At 46.8% G+C, this 19712-nt stretch overlaps 1 protein-coding gene across 2 annotated transcripts in view; it reads right to left on the bottom strand.

Moving 5' to 3' along the window:
* Positions 1-2064: 2064 nt before the first annotated feature.
* The window catches only part of JAKMIP2 (janus kinase and microtubule interacting protein 2), a 562748-nt gene continuing 545100 nt past the window's right edge, over positions 2065-19712 (bottom strand). For both annotated transcript variants that reach the window (XM_069652427.1, XM_069652428.1), the window contains exons 21-23: positions 9992-10057; positions 8599-8671; positions 2065-2574 (exon numbers count right to left, since the gene is read on the bottom strand). In XM_069652427.1, the coding sequence (XP_069508528.1) occupies positions 8621-8671; positions 9992-10057 (117 nt within the window). In that variant the 3' untranslated portion in view covers positions 2065-2574; positions 8599-8620. The remainder of the gene's footprint in view (positions 2575-8598; positions 8672-9991; positions 10058-19712) is intronic.

The following is a 19712-nucleotide window of genomic DNA, read 5'->3' as shown; positions in this document are numbered from 1 at the left end:
AACACTCCAAGGCGTGCCAGGAAAAGAACAAGTGGCAAATGCACTGACACTTCTGCTACTCAGTGGGAAGGGCCCGGGGCAACCGGGGAGAGATCTCAACATGTCAGCCACTCTAAAATGTCAATAGGACTCAGGCAGTCAGTCACACATCACGTGAGCTCCACATCTGACGGACTGTCCTGCTGGCCTTCAAAGCCACTGGCATTCTGTCCACCTGTCTTCTTGGTGAACAAAGAGAAGAGAAAACCGACCTTGTCCGTCTGTGGTTCAACAACCAAAAACCCAGAACCAAATCTAAAAATTTGAAATCGCATAATGTGGCATACCCACTAAAAAAGTAAATACACTAGACTGTGTAGTCCTAGTGCAGTGATGAGTGCAGTGCTAAAGTCGACTTTTGTCAACGCCCGCACCAAGGTGTATATAGCAGGGGTTTTCATCCTTTAGCTTTCCAGATGTTTTGGACTACAGCTCCCATCAGCCCTACTCAGCACAGTCCAATGAAAGATCATGGGTGGACTAGTCCAAAGCATCTGGAGAGGTGGAGTTTGCAGACACGATGTAATATTTTGATTTCACATCAGAGAATGGCCTTGCCATTGTGGTCCAAACACTGAGCTTGCCCACAGGAACGCCCAATACCCACACACGGCACACATCAAATCTAAATAAAGAACATAAAGGTTGCTGCCGACAGCCAGTAGGCTCACAAGCTTGAAGAATGGCAACCGGCATCTCACCAGTCCCCTGCCAGTGGTAAAGCTCTTTGCTGGCACACAAAGTAACCACTACAGGGGACCTCCATGCCTCTTCCAAATATGTTTATGTAATCATCACACCATTCATTCTCAACCAAACCCTAGAGCAAAAGACATCTGATAATAATTCAAATCTTCCGTGCCAACCACCTGGCAGAATAGCAATGCCCAATGTCCCAGTGTCCCGCTCACATACCAGACCACAAATACTTCATCAAGCTACAGACGAAGCTCATTTCTCCGGTAATAGCCTGGTAATAGCCCTTCAGGCCAGGCAGGTCTCATGCCATTCTCTTTGCAGAAGTAGGGTGCCCTTTCTAACATCTTGACACGTGCCTTGAACCAGCTGCATGATGCATAACAGAAGCCCTCTCGCTCACACACATCATCTTGGAATCGTGGTGGTCCGCAATGATGACCTCGAGTTACCACCATAAACATAACAGAGTAAAAGCCGTGGAACCACCACAAAGAGGTATAGCAGCGTACTCCGTCAATGTGCATGACTAGAAGCTCACGACGTATCATTCGTCATCCGTCCATCATGTAACTCAGCATGCCGGTTTTTGATTTTAATGTGCCACACGCACATGCTAGGAGATGGCTCAACTCCTTCCTGTGAGCGAAGCCTATTGGATAACAACCAGGAGTACCTTGCCATATCCAGCTACTCAGGTCAGGGTATGGAGATATATACAATATCGAAATAGTTTGTTTTATAACATGTCTGTCATTGTACCACGGCACAGAAACCAAGACTTTCTGGTAGAATTATTTCAGCCATTCACTCATGTCTGAGAATGCTGCTACCTTGTTGTTTTCAAGGTGCATTACGACATGCACAGGGATTCTTATCTTGATAAACACCATACATTTTCCAATGATTGGACCACGGAGCTCAACACGGAACCAAATCAAATTCCTCAACGGCAAACAAATTGTAACATTAGCATGAACTTTCAAAGAGTCTTTTGGGAAGATGTTAGGAGGTCATGCAGCCATTTTGTGGCTTGGCCTTCATCAACATCGACATTTATGGAGTAAAGGAATATGTATTCTGAAAACGTCCTCTGTTTCAAGGCAGAATTATTCACTAGATGAGCAAACGTTAGGTTGGGCCCCGACTCAATTTGTGAATTAGGCTCCTCTGTTGAGCACTTCCTGCCATTCACCAGGAACTCAGAAATGCAGGCATTTGAATGAACTGGTGAAGTGCTATATGTCCTTTGTTTAGAGCCTGAGTGTTGCAGCTTCACTGTTCCTGAGATTTTAAGCTAAGAGACCCCGTAGAAAGCAAGCCAAACACTGAGAATGTAATAATTTATTGGAAATATCCTCCGATGGATTTTGAGAGTTCATCCCACTTTTTTCCTGGTGTGTGTGTGTGTGTGTTAATGTGTACATAAACCTTTCTGCAATTTCATGGTGTTACATTAAAATCACCCCCCTGCACAGCAGGGATATAATAGATGGTTCCTTAGTAACTTTGGTTCCATATCCAAGACACATATGTTGCTTGACTTGCTCTCATGCTGCTACTTGTTCAATCCTTTTTTCTTTAAATTAAAGGATATATAGGTTCACAGCTTTTTTAGTCCTTCTTACATCGACGTATGCACTTGTAATTAACTGCAGCATATAGTGTAGCTTTAGACAGGTTGTGTCAAGTAGCAAACCCAGAGGAATGGCTTTAAAATGCACAGCGGAAGGGAGTAGTCCTGGCTACAGAGTTTTTAACCGGTGTAAACAAGGTTTCCTTCATTGCAGATTTGGAAGCATTTGCCCTTCTAAGGAGTTATCCGTGGAGTCTGGAACGCTGCAAAAACAAAAAGATGCATCAGACAAAACAAACGGACCAGCAATTTCCATAAAAAGGAATGGCAGATATGTTTTTTTATTACTGAAATGACTCTAGCAGTGCGAGTTTCTAAGGGCCCTTTTCAAGTAAGCATGATGCTTTCTTAGGACGTGTATATCTAAGCTAAGGTCAGTGAAGGGATGAAGGCAGTCTTCCTTTTGGACGTTTCAATATTTCAGACCCATTTTCAAGTGGGAGGAACGAAAAATACTAATTCCACATACTGAAACGCCCTGCAAGAAATCCCAACTTTAAAATAAAGTAACACGGCAGCAGATTCCTCTACTTTTGTAATAGAAGTTTCTTGTCCCAGGCACTTTGAAAAGGAGGTCCAAAGTAAGGGATGGGGGAGCTCTAGCTAGGAAATAACACACTTCAAGATGGTCGCCCCCTTTGAGTCCACAAAGAGCTTGTTTGGAACCTCAGATTGTTAGTCATGGTAATAAAGTTAGTTTTGTCCATCCACTAAGTAGCATTATCTATGCAAGTTTTAAGGGGGACAACATGAAAGTTCATCAGAAAAAAGTGACATGCAATGTGCTTCAAAAGAGATTATTGTCATATGTTTTGGTACCTGAGAAAACTTAAATGGATTATATTGTTCTGTTATTCACAAAACCATACATCTTTTGTAACGAGATTACATTTTTCTTCAATAACATGGAATTTGAGTTTGTTCACTGTGCATTATCCACCAATAGAAGTCATTTGTCAATCATGAGCACGGGTAGTATAGCTCAGTGTCAACCTGTTTGTCTTGGAAGGAAGACGACGCAGAGCAACACAGGTTCAAATCCTGTGTCCGTGCTTAGAAATCGCATCGGTATTAAGCATGTTATAAAAAAAAAACATATAAAAAAATTAAATGACACATTTCACACATAAAGATATTGTGGCAATGCAGCAGCAAGAGCCTGTTGTGCTAGTCAAAAGGTTAAAATTGGAATAGAGTTAATATTTTATTAGCCACAAACTGTTCAATTACTTACTAAGAGAGTACTCATAATTTTTCTTGCTTTATTTTGATCTAAAGTTCATTTCCAGACAGACATCATATATATTCATGAAATTGTTACTATTCCTTTGACAAAAGAGTCACCCAAAGTAGGGCCCCAGTGCTACACAATCTGGTCCCAGCCAGATGATGTTAGACAAGCTCTGGGCCAATGGTTGACTGTCTACATTAGTTGTACACCTTGGCAGGTGCTCCACCCACCACCAGTTATCGAGCCTTCCAATACTCTATTTAAGGACTCTAAGCCAGCTCTAGGCAGATAGCATAGAGTAGTCTGCTGGTCACATGACAAGACCCTGCCACTCAGTTGCTCCGCCAACCTCCAGGTTTCAGACCTTCCAGGTCTCCACTTAGGACTATAGGCCAGAACCAGGAAGACAACATTGACTAGGCTTCTGGTCACATGACCAGGCCCTGCTCACCCGCTATTTAATCAGTCCTCCTTAGGCGTTCTCATCGCCGGTGTCCTCAGCAAAGGATGGGTGAAGACAAGGTCCTCACCTGTTTGTGCCTGTTGGAGCCTGCTAGAGCCAAGGGCCTAACTCACTCTCCTGCATTTCACCTACAAACTAACCGCTAATACTGCTACTCACCAAAATACATCACCATGTGTCTCCTCCCTCCACAGCCCATCCCTACTCTCACTAAGGCTTGAATGGCCAAGTGTCCTGGGCAGCCCCTGCAAGTTACCTCATCAATATTGCCCTTGCCCCATCTAACACCCACGGACCACATGCACACGCCTTCTCATATTGATCAATGCTCGCTCAGCAGTTACTCACATGGCAGAAATTGCTGACCTCTTCTCATACAACAGCCCTTATGCCCTGTTCATCACTGAATCATGGTTTAACCTATCTTCCCCACATAGTTTCAATGTCCTCCTACCCCAAGGCTACTGCATCCAACATGCCGTCTGGCCAGGAAGGGCAGGAGGTGGAGTGGTAATCATCCACGGGAGCGATTGGCCATGCTACATCATCCCCTCTCACAGAACAAGCTCAATTGAATCACTGGCCTGATGGTTCCCTCTATCACACAAGGAATCCATCAACTTCCACCTCATGTAGAGACCACCTCACAGGAGTGACTCTTTCATTGCAGACATCTCCAACATACTCTACTGTGCCTAATTAGCACATTCTTATAAGGTATTTCTCTGTGATTTTAATGTGCCTGAGTCACAGGCTGACAAACACACTTGAATCACGCTTTTTACACTGACCGCTTACATGGACCTTAAGCAAATTGTGCTCTCCCCCACGCAGAACAAAGGCAACACCCTAGACTTAGTTTTCACATCATTCCCCTGCGTATCCTCTGCAGACCCTATCCCACCTGACTGGTCTGACCACGTGGCTATCAGTCACACACTCGACTATGGCATGCAAAGGTCAGGCTAAATCCCCCCTCACTCACCACTGCTCATTTAAAACCTGCCCGGTCAATGAGCTGGAAGACAACTTTGTAGACTTCCCCACCACATGGAATGCCTTGGGTCTCCTGGAATTATTCAGTAACTCTGCTATGAAAACTGGTGGACACTCATCTGCCCTATGGTACACACCCAAGCTAGCCTACAACAAATGCTCAATCAGAGCCGTAGAAAAATGGTGGTGCAAAAACCATAACTCTGGAGACCTTACGAAGCTCCAATCTCTCTGCGCAAACCATAGGATTCTGATCACAGAGGCCAAAGCTGCTTACCATCATTGCAGCAGCCTGACAGAAGCACTGCCCTCTTTGAAGTTGTAAAGCATTGTTCCAAACCCTCACCCTCACCCTCACCCGAGGTACCAGCAGCTCAGGGAAAATACGGTGGAATCAACACATTTTTTATTGAAACATTTGAGGAAATCCACAAGACCATCAAATCAACCTCCACAGCAATAGCATCCTCTGCACCCCAGCATGCACACTGCAGCTCAGGACCAAATTCTCTCCTCTCTTTCCCAATGATCTCCTAAAAATTATTTCCTTCCTCAAACCTACTTCTTACTCTTTTGGTGCTCAATGCACTCCAGAGCATCATCAATGCCTCCCTCGCAGAAGGATCATTCCCGAGCACCCTCAAGACTGGTTTCATACAACCTCTTTTGAAAACGCCAATCCTAGATCCAGGTGACCTGGCCAACTATGGCCATTATGAACCTCCAGTTTCTTGGTAAAATCTTGGAAAAAGTAGTTGCTACACAACTATGTGCCAGACCCAAACAATGCCACCTGCTAAATGACAATCAGACAGGGTTCCAACCAAAGTGAAGCATTGAGACAGCCACCATCCAGGTGGTGGATGATGCCCTCTCAATCATGGATAAGGGTGACTCATATATTCTCATCCTCCTTGACCTCTCGGCTGCATTCGACTCCATCGACCACCGCATCATTTTCTCCCTCCTTGCTGACAGGATGGGATTCTCTGGCACTATCCTGAATTGGTTTAACTCCTACCTCTCAGGCAGACACCAGGCTGTCCAGATGAATTTGTTTTGTCCTAATCAACTCCAGGTGTCCTGCGGAGTCCCCCAAGGATCCATCCTCTCACCAATCCTTTTTAATCTTTACATGGAGCCTCTGGGCACTCTCCTCAAATTTCCCAATATAACCACCCACCAATACGCAGACGATACTCAGTTGTACATGAGAGTAAATAACATCCCGGACATCATTCGTCTCAGAGATTACTTTGCCGCCAGCCAGTTCTGGATGTCGCCTGCTTACCCCAAATTAAAACTATCCAAGACTGAATTTGTCCTCATCTCATCGGTTTGCCCACTAAAAAATAACTTGTAGAACAAAGAGGTATTTTATCCTCAACTCTCAGACACAACAAAATCCTTAGGCTCCACCATTGACAGCAGCCTGTCCTTCCAGAAACGCATAGCCAAGAAGGCCCACATTCTGGCTCAGACTGTCTACACTTGAAAATGAAAGCCTTCATCTCGCCACAGGACTTCTGGACTGTAGTGCAGGCCCCTTTTGGTCTCACACACCAATGCAGGAAATGCTCTCCAGACAGGGTTCCCAACTGCTCACTTGGCTCCCCTAAAAGCAGTCCACCATGCTGCAGCACATTTTACTATTGCAGCATGGAAATTTGACCAAATCATCCCCATCCTACGCAAACTACATTGGCTTCCATTCCAAGCCAGGGTACTGTTGAAGATTGCATATATCATCTTCAAAGCAGTCACAAGTAGGACACCAGCGTACCTGTCCACAAAGAGAGGACCCGCAAACAATCCTTCCCTTGTCATTCAACCACTCTATGGAACTCTATTCCATGTCGGCTCGGGATGCCCCCACAATTCTCCAATTTTGCAAATCTCTCAAAACATGGCTCTTCCAGCAACACCTGACCAAGAACTCATTCCATTGGGTGCACATACTAATGCACAGACCTCACAGTACTGCGCTACTGTTAAAAGATGTCAGGGGAAATGTTGGCTACTCACACCCTGTACAGCGCTCTGCTGTTCTAGAGCTAGGTCTGTGCTTTAAACAATACAGCATACAATGGAAAACATTGTCATTGTAGATAAGGGAATATTCTTTTTTAATAATTTGTTCATTAAGCAATAATATTCCATTCAAAGGGCTGTACCATTTGGTAAGAGGTCGCCTACTGCCCTCTAATGAGTTATCATTTGTCTTGCTGTTTTGCGTTATTGAAGGCAAGTCAGTATCAGTAAGGAGAGGATGCAAGTTCCTGCTCCTCTGGAGCGTGCTAGGTGCTGGATCTGGAGAAGAGGTTACGGATGGTTCAGGGCAGCATCACAAGGGATGCAGGTGCCCACAGCTGGTGTCCACAACTGAAAATCCAAGCAGCTGTGAGTGGGATGCTGAAGGAGCATACAGTAACTCACATGAGCAGACTTTTTGTGTTCGCTTGCAAAAGTGGACAGGCAAATATGGATATCTGGAGCAGGTTCCCTAGGCCAGGATTGTCCCTGAGACTGTGCATCCCTATTGGCCTTCCAAAGTCACCTGGTTCGAGGAAACGTCCCTTATACATACAGGACACATCCACAGAACACAAGTGCATGGCACCGATGCAGAGTATATGTTCCCAGTGGGCAGCACATCTATCATGGAACAATACGTAGCAACTGAAAATTAGGTACACTTTAATTATTTGCACATTTCGGAGGTGAAGATTCAATGACCCTGCAGTAGATGTGAATGTAGATGTGAAATGTTCCTTTTCAGCAGGATTCTGTGCAATTAAATATTGGAATTATGTGAGTTTGTGGAGGTTTAAAAAATGTCCTCTGTTATCTCTTGGCAAATTGTTCTAATTTTATCAAACATTATTACACAAACTCCTGCAAACTTGTAACGTGCTGATGTTGTTTCTGCAATTAACATTTATTTAAATTAACAGTGGTGCTTCATCAATAGAAATTAACAAAACACTACTTTCTTTAGTAATTAAAGTGCTGGTCAGCAATCGAGGAAAGGTTGGAATTTTGTCATTTAGAAGCTATATGATTTTGTAGAGTGTGAATAAAATTGAATTGTTATTCAAACTGTTGTATAAGTAATACAATTCAGGATCTCTTCCCCATGATAAAACCCACCTTACACCAGTAAACACATTTTTTTTCTCAACTCTGGGAAGTTGAGGGGGGTGAGGCCTGATCACATCGCATCTCTACCCTGGAGCCATCTGCGAAGGATTTCAGGCTTTCTTCTAGGACAGGGGTCTGCATCCTTTGGATCACCAGATGTTTTGCACTACAACTACCATCAGCCCCTGCCATCCTACTGAATGATTAGGGATCACAGGAGTCATTATCCAAACGCCCAGGGAGCTGCTGGTTGCAGTCCCCTGTTCCAGGACCTGACAGAACCTGGATTAGGGCCACGTTCTAGAGTAGAGCGTGTGAGGCACACTGGTGAAGGCGCACAAACATATGGGTACTTTTCTTTAAATGAGAAAGACAATTAAGAGTGGTGTTGCTTACCTTCTTAAGAGGCAATGTGACATCAAGGCCAAAGAATAAAGGCAAGGGAGAAGAACAAGAAGAGAAAGAGGAACTGCAGGAAAAGAGAATAAGATCATGTTTGGCAGCCATTGACCATGTGTACAACTCAGGTTATAATAAAAATGCCACGTCTGCCTGTCCTGTACTCATGCATTCCAGAGTATACCCTGCATACCCACCTTTACATATGCATGCCATCCTATGAAAAATCATTCCATGTGGACCCTCCTCCCCGCAAACGAGCAAGCCACACTTGCTTGAGTGCATGACCACACTCGGATCACAAATGGGGGCAGAAACCAGTGGTCAACTGACCATCTGTGGATCAAAGAGGCGGTGCTGAACGTGCTAAGGAGATTGGCCAGGGAATTCCTAGTTACCCAATTATTGGCGAAGATGCTCTCTCTTAGTCCTTAACTTCTAGCATACAATTTTGCCACCTCAGGTCAGGCCATTGTTGACTGATTCCCTCCCCCACAATCTCTACCCACCCACATGATTTACCAAAGCCAGTGTAAGCTCTACAAAGGAGTGGTGGCATATGGAAATTCCTCACAGTGTTCCCTTAAAGGAACCTACATATTTTTAGTGGGTTAAAAAAAGAAACCAATTACTAGGCGGTCCCCATCTCTCTCTCCGTCCCTAGTTCTCTGTCTCTGCATCTGTCTCCTCACTCTCGCGCTCTCTCCATCTAAGGACCGTCTCAAAGCATGATGCCACATGGGCCTTTGGGGAAACCAGCAGCTGGCTTGTCAGGTTGGCGAGTCTGAAATGCTGCCAAGAAAAAGGCCAGCGTGCCAGGCTTGTGCCATGCCAGGCTTGTGCCCAAATCATACCTCTTTCAGAATGACCCACATTTTTTAAACTCTTGCTCTTTTCCCATTGGACAGCTCTATTCTGCTCATGGGAACACTAAGTGGCCAAACCAAAGTCATTTTAGCTTAGAGTTCAAGCGGCCAGATCCATTGGGCTTTCCAAACCATTGCGTGTCAGGTCTACACGCGCAGCCACCGACAGGAAGATACGCAGTATGGCAAGCCACTTAAACAACTGGCCGTTCATGCTCTAAACACATACCTTCATTGACAAGCAACAGATATATAAAGAAAAGTAAAAGAAAGGGAAGGACAGCACATTCAAAGCAGAACCCCAGTATCAAACATTTGAAATAAAATCTTACATCGTGTTGCCATATAAAGTTATTTATCAGCATTCAATAAAATAGGCTTTTTTGTTCTCTCTCCATGGTATACAAAGCAACACAAACCTTGGTGCAGCACCTGCTTCAACTTGAGAATGGCACACCCTCCATCCATTAGGGCAGGCATGCACTTTACAGAGTTGAATCAAGCCAACCTAGAAAGCCACTCACCTTTTCCTCCAAGTCCTTGATTTGTCTCTTCTGGATATCTGTTTTATCTTCGAGGTCTCGTATTCTCTAGAAAAGAAAGACGTCTCATTTCAGACATAGACACGAGCAGAGAAAGGCAACCTGCAACATGCCAATATGGACATGGAAACCTCTGCAGACAGCTGCCACGCCCTTGGGATATGCTGCCTCTGATATTGAAACGAAGAGAGCATAGCAGCACTCCTCTGCCATTTTGGCCACAATTATTTTCTGGGGGTCCCTCTACCGAGAATGAACACAGTCAAATAACCTGTTCTCTGGGTAGGTCCCAAATCGAGAGGGGCTGCAACCACGTTTTAGCTCACTGTACATTTCACAGAGGAGAAATAACCATTTACAAATCAGTCTGGCCCCACCTATTGGGCAGTCCGGCATCAAAATGCTAAGCAATTCTCCTCTGAACAAGAGTACCAACAGCAACCCCAGACAGACACGTGTTTCGGCCTAGTCAGGCCTCATCAGTGAGGCGAATCTGCGCCTCTCTAAGCACAGTCACTGCGAAGGTGCAGTGAGCTAAACCGTGGTTGGAGACCCTCCTGAGTGGAAGACATTCCATAGAACAGGTTATTTGACCCATGTTCGTCCTCAGAAGAGAGGCTCCCACACTCGAGTACAATTATTTAATAGTTTGCATGCAGTGCTATTAAACATGTGAAACGCCAGTGCAAGTTTCCTCAGTGGGCCACACTGCATATATTTCAGAGAATCGCTTACACCCTTCTCACAGGATTTATTTGCAGGCCTGCACAAAGAGGGCCAGAGTAGGCAATTTTGGCTAAAAAAAGGTTTCACTTTTTCACACCCGATGCATAGGGATGACTTCTTGAAAACATCCAAATGCCACCTGGATACGGCACCGTAGTCCCCATCTCCTAGGTCTCGACAAGGGTTCTTATCTCGTAGAGCTCCCTTTACTAACAAAAACCTAAACACATTAGCTCAAGAAATAAAAACAGACTATGCACCTACTTTCCACCCAAAATATGGTCTGGTGAGTATTTCATTGCTGTTAGGATTGCAGTACAAGCCCAAATGACTTAAAGGCCAGCGTGCTGTCACCCGATCATCTGCTCTTATCCTTATGTGCAGGGATTTAAGTAGGTGGAGCCCCAGTAGTCCACAAAAACTGCCTGTGAGCAAGGGCACTGTCTGCGGTTCTCTAAGCCCCCCACTGAGGAAGCACCTGGCAGGTGCATGGGTGACCAAGAGCAGGGTCAGACCAATTGATTAATATGATGCGAAACAAGCATGGGCCTTCTCAGAGGCATTGCTAGGGGCTGGGGGGGCGAGGGGCTATAGCCCCGGGTCTTTGGGTTGCAGCCCTGGATAGAAGCTCAGGTGCTACACAACCAAAATGCTAGCTAGCCCCGAATCCCGCCAGTTCCGACATTAGCATAGCCCCTGATCTTTTCCAGACCTAGCAACACCCCTGGCCTGCTAAAGCAGGACGGCAGGACTCCCAAAGGCAGAGTGTGTCAAAATAAGTAGATATAACTCCTGGCTTGCAGTCATTTACTGGTACAGCATTATTGTAAATGAGATAAGCAGGAAGGCCACGGTGCATCATGTGCTCAGATGGGCTGTAGGCTTCAATAATTTCCATGGATATGTCATATTTAATAATGTGTGTTCATTCTTATGTTCCCAAAATGCATCTGATTTTATGCAAAGCAGCAAGTAGCTTACATTGGTGCTTTCTAACAGGGGTTTCTCATGGGAGATATATATCAGGGCGAGCTAAAATGCATGGGGGATTGTGCTGGACATGGCCAAACCCAGCCCATCAACCCATGAACCTCTGTGGTGCTTAGATTATAGCGGAGACGATTCTTAATTCAAACTTCAAAGGTTCATTTCCTTGGGTTTGGGGTTATCATTCAGGGAGTATAACGTGAGCCCCACCTTGAACTTCATTATTCCCCAAGCATCCTGCCTGCCCCACCCCAAAGAGCTGAAAGCAGGGTGAAGCATGTCAGTGCTAAGTGAACACCTTTTGAACGAGGTCTGCTTTGGCCAGCCAAAGCACATTTAATATGGTACAGTCTTTAGTTTGGAAATGTGTGCATGCTATCAGCTCTACTTTCCTGATTCATACTTCGGCAAACTCCTAAATAATACAGCGGAGGCTGAGTGTTATTAGTTATAGAATATCACAGGACAGGCAGACAGCAGGGGAGCTGAAACCCTAAATGATCCCTTAAGAAAAAACTATTAAGTACACTGGGCCTACGTCATCTATTTACATTTTGAAGTTGAGCTACTCACTGACGTATATAGTGAGGAAAGGATTTACTTACAGGGAGTGATTTATTGGGCCACAGTGAAACTGGTTCACAGGCAGTGAAACTGGGCCACAGGCAGCTTTATATCCACTATGCAGACAAGGCCACCTTCTAACCCAGACTACATGTTTGCAGAGCCTCGTGATGTATTGTTTGGAGAAAGCAACCCTTGCCTAATCCAACTGCCCCCTTTTAGGCTAAGAGAAGCACAATTTGGCTAAGTCCCCTTTCCCGGGGCCTGCCCTCGATTTTGAATTCCACTTGAAGCACTGCTAATGTGCATACATGTGCCAACTCCTACAGATAGGGTTTGGTAAAGATGGAGACATCAGTAATTCAGCTTTTCGGTTGTATATTCCTCTTGTTGTGCCCGCCTGCTCCCCTGGCCCTCCCCGCTGCCTTTTTAAACACTGTAAATACTTTTGATCTTGTCGAATGAAGAAAAAAAACCGTGATCAATCTTCAGTTTTGTGGACTATATGACCTAATTGCACAGTTTGAACTGCTCACAAATTGCATGCTTTTGCATTGACCACGACCAGCCATTCTGGCAGCTTCCTTAAACCTCTTCTCATCCCTTTTCTCCCTGTTAGGAATCAGCAGATTGAGAGGTGTGTATTCTACAAAATTATCCGACATCCATCCAGGGACCCCGAAATATCACGTCTGAAATCACTGCGGAGCAGCAGACCACAGGCCAATATGTGTGGCACCCCTCTTAAGCAACAACCGGTAGTTCCATTCTCACTGGGACACACACATGTCCTGTATTGTGTAACACAAGCATAGAAATCTAGGGCAGTTTGCTTGGCTTATTGATGAACTATCAATATAACGGCACATTTGGGGGGGGGGCGCTGTTGCGCACATCTAAGATGGCCGCCTAGTTCCAGAGCTCCGGCTTCTATAAATCCTTCAAGATACGCATCCTCTCTCAGGGCCGCCCGTGGAACAAACGAAGCGCGCCATTCTGTGGCGTAAGACTGGGGGCACACACTGAGAAAAATTTGGGCCGGACCGCGTTGAAGATAGAGCGTCCTGAAGATCCTGCGGACGGAGGCTGGGACATTGGCCGCCTGCGAGTTCCAGGCGATCTTCCCCGGGAGCCGCGGGGGGAGGGGCCGGATCGAGTCAGAGAGGCCGCGCTTCGACCAAACTCCTTGATGTGATTTGACCATCGCTGCCGGCTGATGTGAGGGTGCCACGTCGGTATATATCGCTGCCGCGTGCTGGGCACGGCGAACGCGGTGGTCCCCCCGCCAACGGCCGCGTGGCGTGCAGCCGTCGTGCTACGCGGGCCACTGTTGCTCCGACCCCCGTGCCTGAGGAGCCGCCCTTGGCCCCCCTGATATCTCCTGCTGGTGGAGTGCCCCTCCACGTGTGGACGGACGTTAAGAACAAGTAAGAACAAGTGGGGCAACGCATGAGGAGGGAGGATCTGCTGAGGAGGAGACATTTTATCCGGCTACAGCCCTCCCTTAAACGCCTCTCCTGCACGATAAGTGGGTCTAAGCTCACTACCAACCCTGTATAGAGTCTGTGCCATATGTTGGGGCGGACGGGGCAGAGGGCGCTGGAAGACGCTTCTACTTGAGTCTACACATGGGCCGATACGAGCAGAAGGGAGCACGCCCCAAGAAAACAGGCCCAATGGACTCCTTTGCCAATTCCCAGCCCAGCGGGTCCGCGGCACCCCCGTCGCAGCAAGAGGACAGTCACCCTGAGTTGCCAATGGAGGAGAGGGTGGACCGATTGATGGCCATGGTTCAGAACAGCTTCCTGGCCGTGAACACTAAATTGGATGACATAGGGGCAACAATTAGCTCCTTGAAGGCGAGGGTGGACAAGCAAAGCACACGGATTACTGAGGCCGAAGGCAGGATCGCTATCAATGAAGACTCGATACAACAACATGGCCGCGATATTGCCCAGCTGAAGGGGGACCTCCGGAAAACCCTTGACAAATGCGAGGATTTGGAATCCCGTTCTAGGAGGAACAATATCCGTCTGGTTGGGGTGGCTGAAACCTTTGGCAAAGGGTCTATGGAACGTCAGGTAGAGGCCCTTCTGAAGGAACTCCTGGGTTCCGACTCCTTTTCGGACCATTTCCTTGTGGAGCGAGCACACCGTACATCGGTGCCTCCGCCCAGGCCTGGACCCCCACCTCGTACAATAATTGCCTGCCTTCTCAATTATAGGGACAGAGACGCTATCCTGCGGATATCCAGGGAGAAGGGCTCCCTATTCCATGAAAACAACAGAATCCGCGTATATCCAGACTTTTCTACCAATGTGCAATCACTTAGGAGATCCTAGGAGCTCGTCAAGAGACAGCTGAGACTCCGCCAGGTCCCGTACTCCCTTGTCTACCCGGCGAAAATGAGGATTCAGCATGGAGGCAGGGCTCATTTTTTTGAAAATCCAACCGAAGCCATGCTCTATGTGGAAGCCTCCATCCCTCTACCGACCCGGGATCGGGCCGGGAACCAGAACCTGCCACCCCGGGGCGCGGTGGAACCCGACGACCCCGCGGTTTGATACCTTTTTTTGATGCCACACTGCTATAAAGTTTTAAATTGAAGCCCGCAGGGTTGCCCTGAAGGTAAATGTTTGTTGGAATGGAGCCGTGCAGACTTCCTGGGTCGGCGGTCGTACGAGTGCAGCACACACCCCCAGGAGTGTTCCTAGGTTATGGTTTTAGGGGTACATCGTCCAGTTGGGGTTGATGATGCGGGAGGGGGTTGGGAGTGGAATAGGGTGTTGCCGTCCGAAATACCGGGCTTGTTGGGGGAACCCATGTTTAGGGTTGTTATAGCGGTTAAAATAGAGAGCGGTTTTGCAGCGGGATACCCATTCTCCCTGCGACAGGGGCGGGAGCATGGACGTATGCCTAGTCTCAGGTACGACCATGACACAGGTCAATAAGGGCTTGAATGTTAAGCTCCTTTCCTGGAACATCCGGGGGTTAAATAACCCGATTAAGGCAAGGAAGATCACGGCATACATCACACGTCACAACCCTCACATTCTTTTTATGCAGGAGACACACGCGCTTGGGCAGGTCAATACTAAACTTTTACCGAGGTGGGGGTCACACAGATACTATACAGAATACTCAGCACAATCCAGAGGAGTGTTGACTCTCAGACACCCCAAATTGTGTTTCAAATATCAGTCCAGCAAAATAGACCCACAGGGTAGATACGTACTGGTATGGGGTGAATTGGTGGGGCACCAAGTGCTTCTGATTAATACCTATGGTCCCAATTTAGATGACCCACAGTTTTATTGTACAATACTGGATATGCTATCATCATCTGGGGAGACACAAATACTCTGGGGTGGCGATTTCAATATGATACTGGACCAATCCCTCGATCGTTCATCGACTGTCCCCAGGACCCCCTCCAAGGCTGCACTGGTAGTAACACAGTTGATGGAACAGATGGGTATGGTAGTCGTATTGCGTGCATTACACCCAAGCGAGAAGAAATACACCTTTTACTCGTCGGTGCACGACTCTCACTCGCGCATTGACTATTGGATCGTCAGTCAGTCCCTATCTGGGGCGATCTCCCAATGTGATATACATCCCCGTACCCTTTCGGATCACTCGCTGGTATCGCTTGACATTAACTTTAGCGACATCTCCCCCCCGGCGAGAAGATGGAGGATGCCCCCTGCAATCCTAAGAGACCCCAACATATGTGAATCATTGCATGTAGAGATTGTGGAGTTCTTAGAACTAAACGAGGGTTCGGTTGCCACCTATGCCACACTGTGGGATGCATTCAAGGCCTGGGTCCGGGGAGCCCTCCTAGGCAAGTCGACTGGTATGTTGAAGTCGGTACGTGAGGAATTGGGAGTGGCCGAGACAAAAATTGACCTGTTACAGACCGAGTACAGCATCACACAGGATAAGGGAACCCTGGCGCAAATACATACCATGTTAAAAGAATTCCACGAGTTGGCCCATAGAGAAGTTCTTTATATGGCTGCTCCAGCCAAAGCCCGACGATACGTGGGAAAGCAATAAGGCTGGGAGATTCCTGGCCAACATGCTTAGAACTGATAGGCACCACAACCCAATCCCGAGCATACAGACACCGACTGGGGGGACGGTGAACAAAGACCGAGACATTAATTCTGCTTTTACTGAGTTCTACTCCTCCCTCTATTCCAACCACGATAAAAAAACCAAAGAGGATACGTTTCAATATCTGGATAATCTCGACCTTCCCACATTAACGGCCGAAACCCGTAATATACTAGACAGGCCAAGCACATCAGAGGAGATTGCAGAGGCCATAAAAACTCTATCGAGTGGCCGTTCCCCCGGCTCGGACGGCCTTCCCGCGAAACTATACAAAGAATTCTCTAGTGAATTGGCCCTGATACTGCTGAAAGTGTGGGAGGAGGCAATGAGCCTGCGGGTTCTCCCGGAATCGATGCGAGAAGCAATCATCACTGTCCTTTTGAAACCCCGTAGACCGCCACAAGACATGGTGTCCTATCGACCCCTGTCTTTAATTAACACTGACGCAAAAATCTTTGCAAAAGTGCTGGCCACCAGACTCCTGCCATACATGCCGATCCTGGTTCATCCCGACCAGGCCGGCTTTATACCAGCCAGATCCACGGCTCTCAACCTAAGACGCCTATTCAATGTTATGGCACAGATAGACCCAGATGCCAAGGCGGCCGTGGTCACATTAGACGCCGAGAAGGCCTTTGACCCCGTTTCCTGGGCATACCTCTTCCTGGTGCTGGAGCGGTTTGGGCTCGGCCAGTACTATATCAACTGTGTCCGATTATTATATACACAACCGACAGCCAAGGTCCTGACTAACACCACTCTCTCCCCGTCATTCCACCTACATAGGGGGACCAGGCAGGGATGTCCCTTCTCACCCATACTTTTCGCTCTGACCATTGAACCAATGGCGGAATTCATACGTCAAAACCACTCACACAGAGGTCTTAGGATGACCGGCCCCCCTCAGATAATATCACTTTACGCTGACGACACTTTACTATATGTCCGTGACCCCAAAGAAAACGTGCAACACATCATGTCCGACATACATGAATTCTCAGAACACTTGGGTTATAGAATTAATATACCGAAGTCAGAAATATTTCCCCTTACTGACGGCACGGGAGACCTAGCTGAAATAGAGGGATTTAGACCTGCCCCCACCAAGGTACGCTACTTAGGGATAATGGTCGCCAGAGATAAAACCCTGTTATACACGCATAACCATGGGGAACTGTTGTCAACCCTTTCGACCAAATTTCAGATGTGGGCTGGCCTTCCACTATCCCTGTATGGCAGAGTTGCGCTACTTAAAATGGTGGTTCTCCCCAAGCTCCTATATTACTTCAATAACATCCCACTTTGGCCAGGTAAACCCTTCTTCTCGAAACTAAAATCACTCGCCTCCTAGTTTATTTGGAATGGGAAAACCGCCAGGATGGGTTGGGATAAAATGGTTGAGCCTTTCGTACAGGGAGGCATTGCGGCACCTGACTTCGAGCTTTATTATTTATGCGCGCAAGCACAATTTGCAAAACATTGGTTCGACCCAGAGGACACTGCCCCCCACATATTGATTGAAAAGCACTCTGTTCACCCAAACAACATACGCTCAGTCCTTCTTAACCCAACCTATGGGGACATATGCCCGTTCGATCCGGTATACACGACCACTCATGCTTGGGCCAGACTTTACAAGAGGCTAGGACTGGAATCCCCCTACGACCCGGAAGTCCCCCTGTGGGACTTCTCCAGCATTTCCCCCACATTTGACCGAGCCCTCCAGCAATCCTGGGACCCTAACAAGCTTTTCACATTACACGACTTGTTCCCGGATGGCGAGTTCTGTGACCTAACGAGCTTTACTGAAGCGGTGGGGAGGGGCCAACTTAAACGCCTTCAATATTACAGGATGAGGGACGCTTTCTCGGCAAAGTGGCCGACATTTCCACAAGAACCCCAGTCCCATGCATGCATTAGGTCAATAGTGTCAATGGACGGTCAAGGCAAGGGGGTCTCTATGCTATATTCATTGGTGCAGACCCACTCCCCATCGCGCAACACGATGAGAGAAATCTGGGAGCGAGACGTGGGCACTCAAATAGATGAGGTCCGCTGGGCCCGGTACTGTCAGCTTACTCGATCAGTGTCCATGAATGCTGGGCTCCGGCTGATTCAGTTCAAAGTTTTAAACCAACTACACTATTCCCCGGCCAGATTAGCTAAATTTGTGGAAAATTGCACAGGTGCCTGCCCCAAATGTGACACCCCCAATGCGGGGCCTTATCATATGTACTGGTCATTTCCGCTAATTGTGGAGTTCTGGAAGGAAGTTGCAAAGCTCCTTGAAGATATCACAGCCATCCCGGCGACTCTCTCCCCCTTGAAATACCTGTTGGGCGATATAGGCAAAGTGAAGGAAACCACGAGGCGACTATTTAACATTTCTTGTATTATTGCCAAACGCTGTATTCTTAAATGTTGGAAGTCCTCCACCGCCCCAACCAGAGCCACTTTCTTAAAAGACATTTGTATGGTAAATGATGACGAGGAATTATTTGTATTGTCGGTTCCGGCACCATGTCGCCCCAAAGATATTTGGCCATTGCTACGCTTCTACCTGTGCGGCCTGGACTCAGACCCTGATGTAACACCCGGATCCTCGTCTTGACTTGCAATGTCTACTACTCTTGTACTGGTTGCTCTCATGTCTGTGATCTTTGATGTCTTCCTCTTCCCCTCCTCCCTTAAATTGAAAGCTGTAAAATAATGAAGCTATGTTCTGATATGTTTATATTGTATCTTGCTGCTGACCTACTCTCTCAATAAAAATATGTTTAAAAAAAATATATAACGGCACATTAAAGGCTTTGCTGGAATCGAAGTTGACTCCACGCCAGGGACGTCATTTCACCAAAATGCCAGGGGTAGCGGACGTGACATCACATGACCTTTGCCCTCTGATGACATCACAGGAAGTGATGTCATTTGACAATCTCCCTCCCTCACCGCAAAGTGACATCATGGGAAGCGATGGAACACAACCTTTCACCCCTTGACAAGACAGGAAGGGATATCACATATTGTTCCTAAGTACACTACAACAAATATGGTTGCAATATCACTATAATGTTATATACATTTCATACAAAAATGGATCACCATATGTATCGTTAATATCAGTGTGTATAGGCACATATTACCAAATTACTGTGAATGTAAGCAGACGTCCAAGACCAAATGATAATGATATGTTATTATATAGCACTTACGCTTAAGCACTTCATATAGATCAAATATACATACAATATCACCCAACCTGTGTTGGTACTCATTTATCGACCTCAGAAGGGTGAAAGGCTGA

Source organism: Ambystoma mexicanum, chromosome 3p (assembly GCF_040938575.1).
Source record: "Ambystoma mexicanum isolate Mex_15411 chromosome 3p, UKY_AmexF1_1, whole genome shotgun sequence".
Taxonomy (NCBI): Eukaryota; Metazoa; Chordata; class Amphibia; order Caudata; family Ambystomatidae; genus Ambystoma; species Ambystoma mexicanum.
Note: the sequence above shows the minus strand (reverse complement) of the source record. Positions and strands in the feature narration are given on the sequence as shown.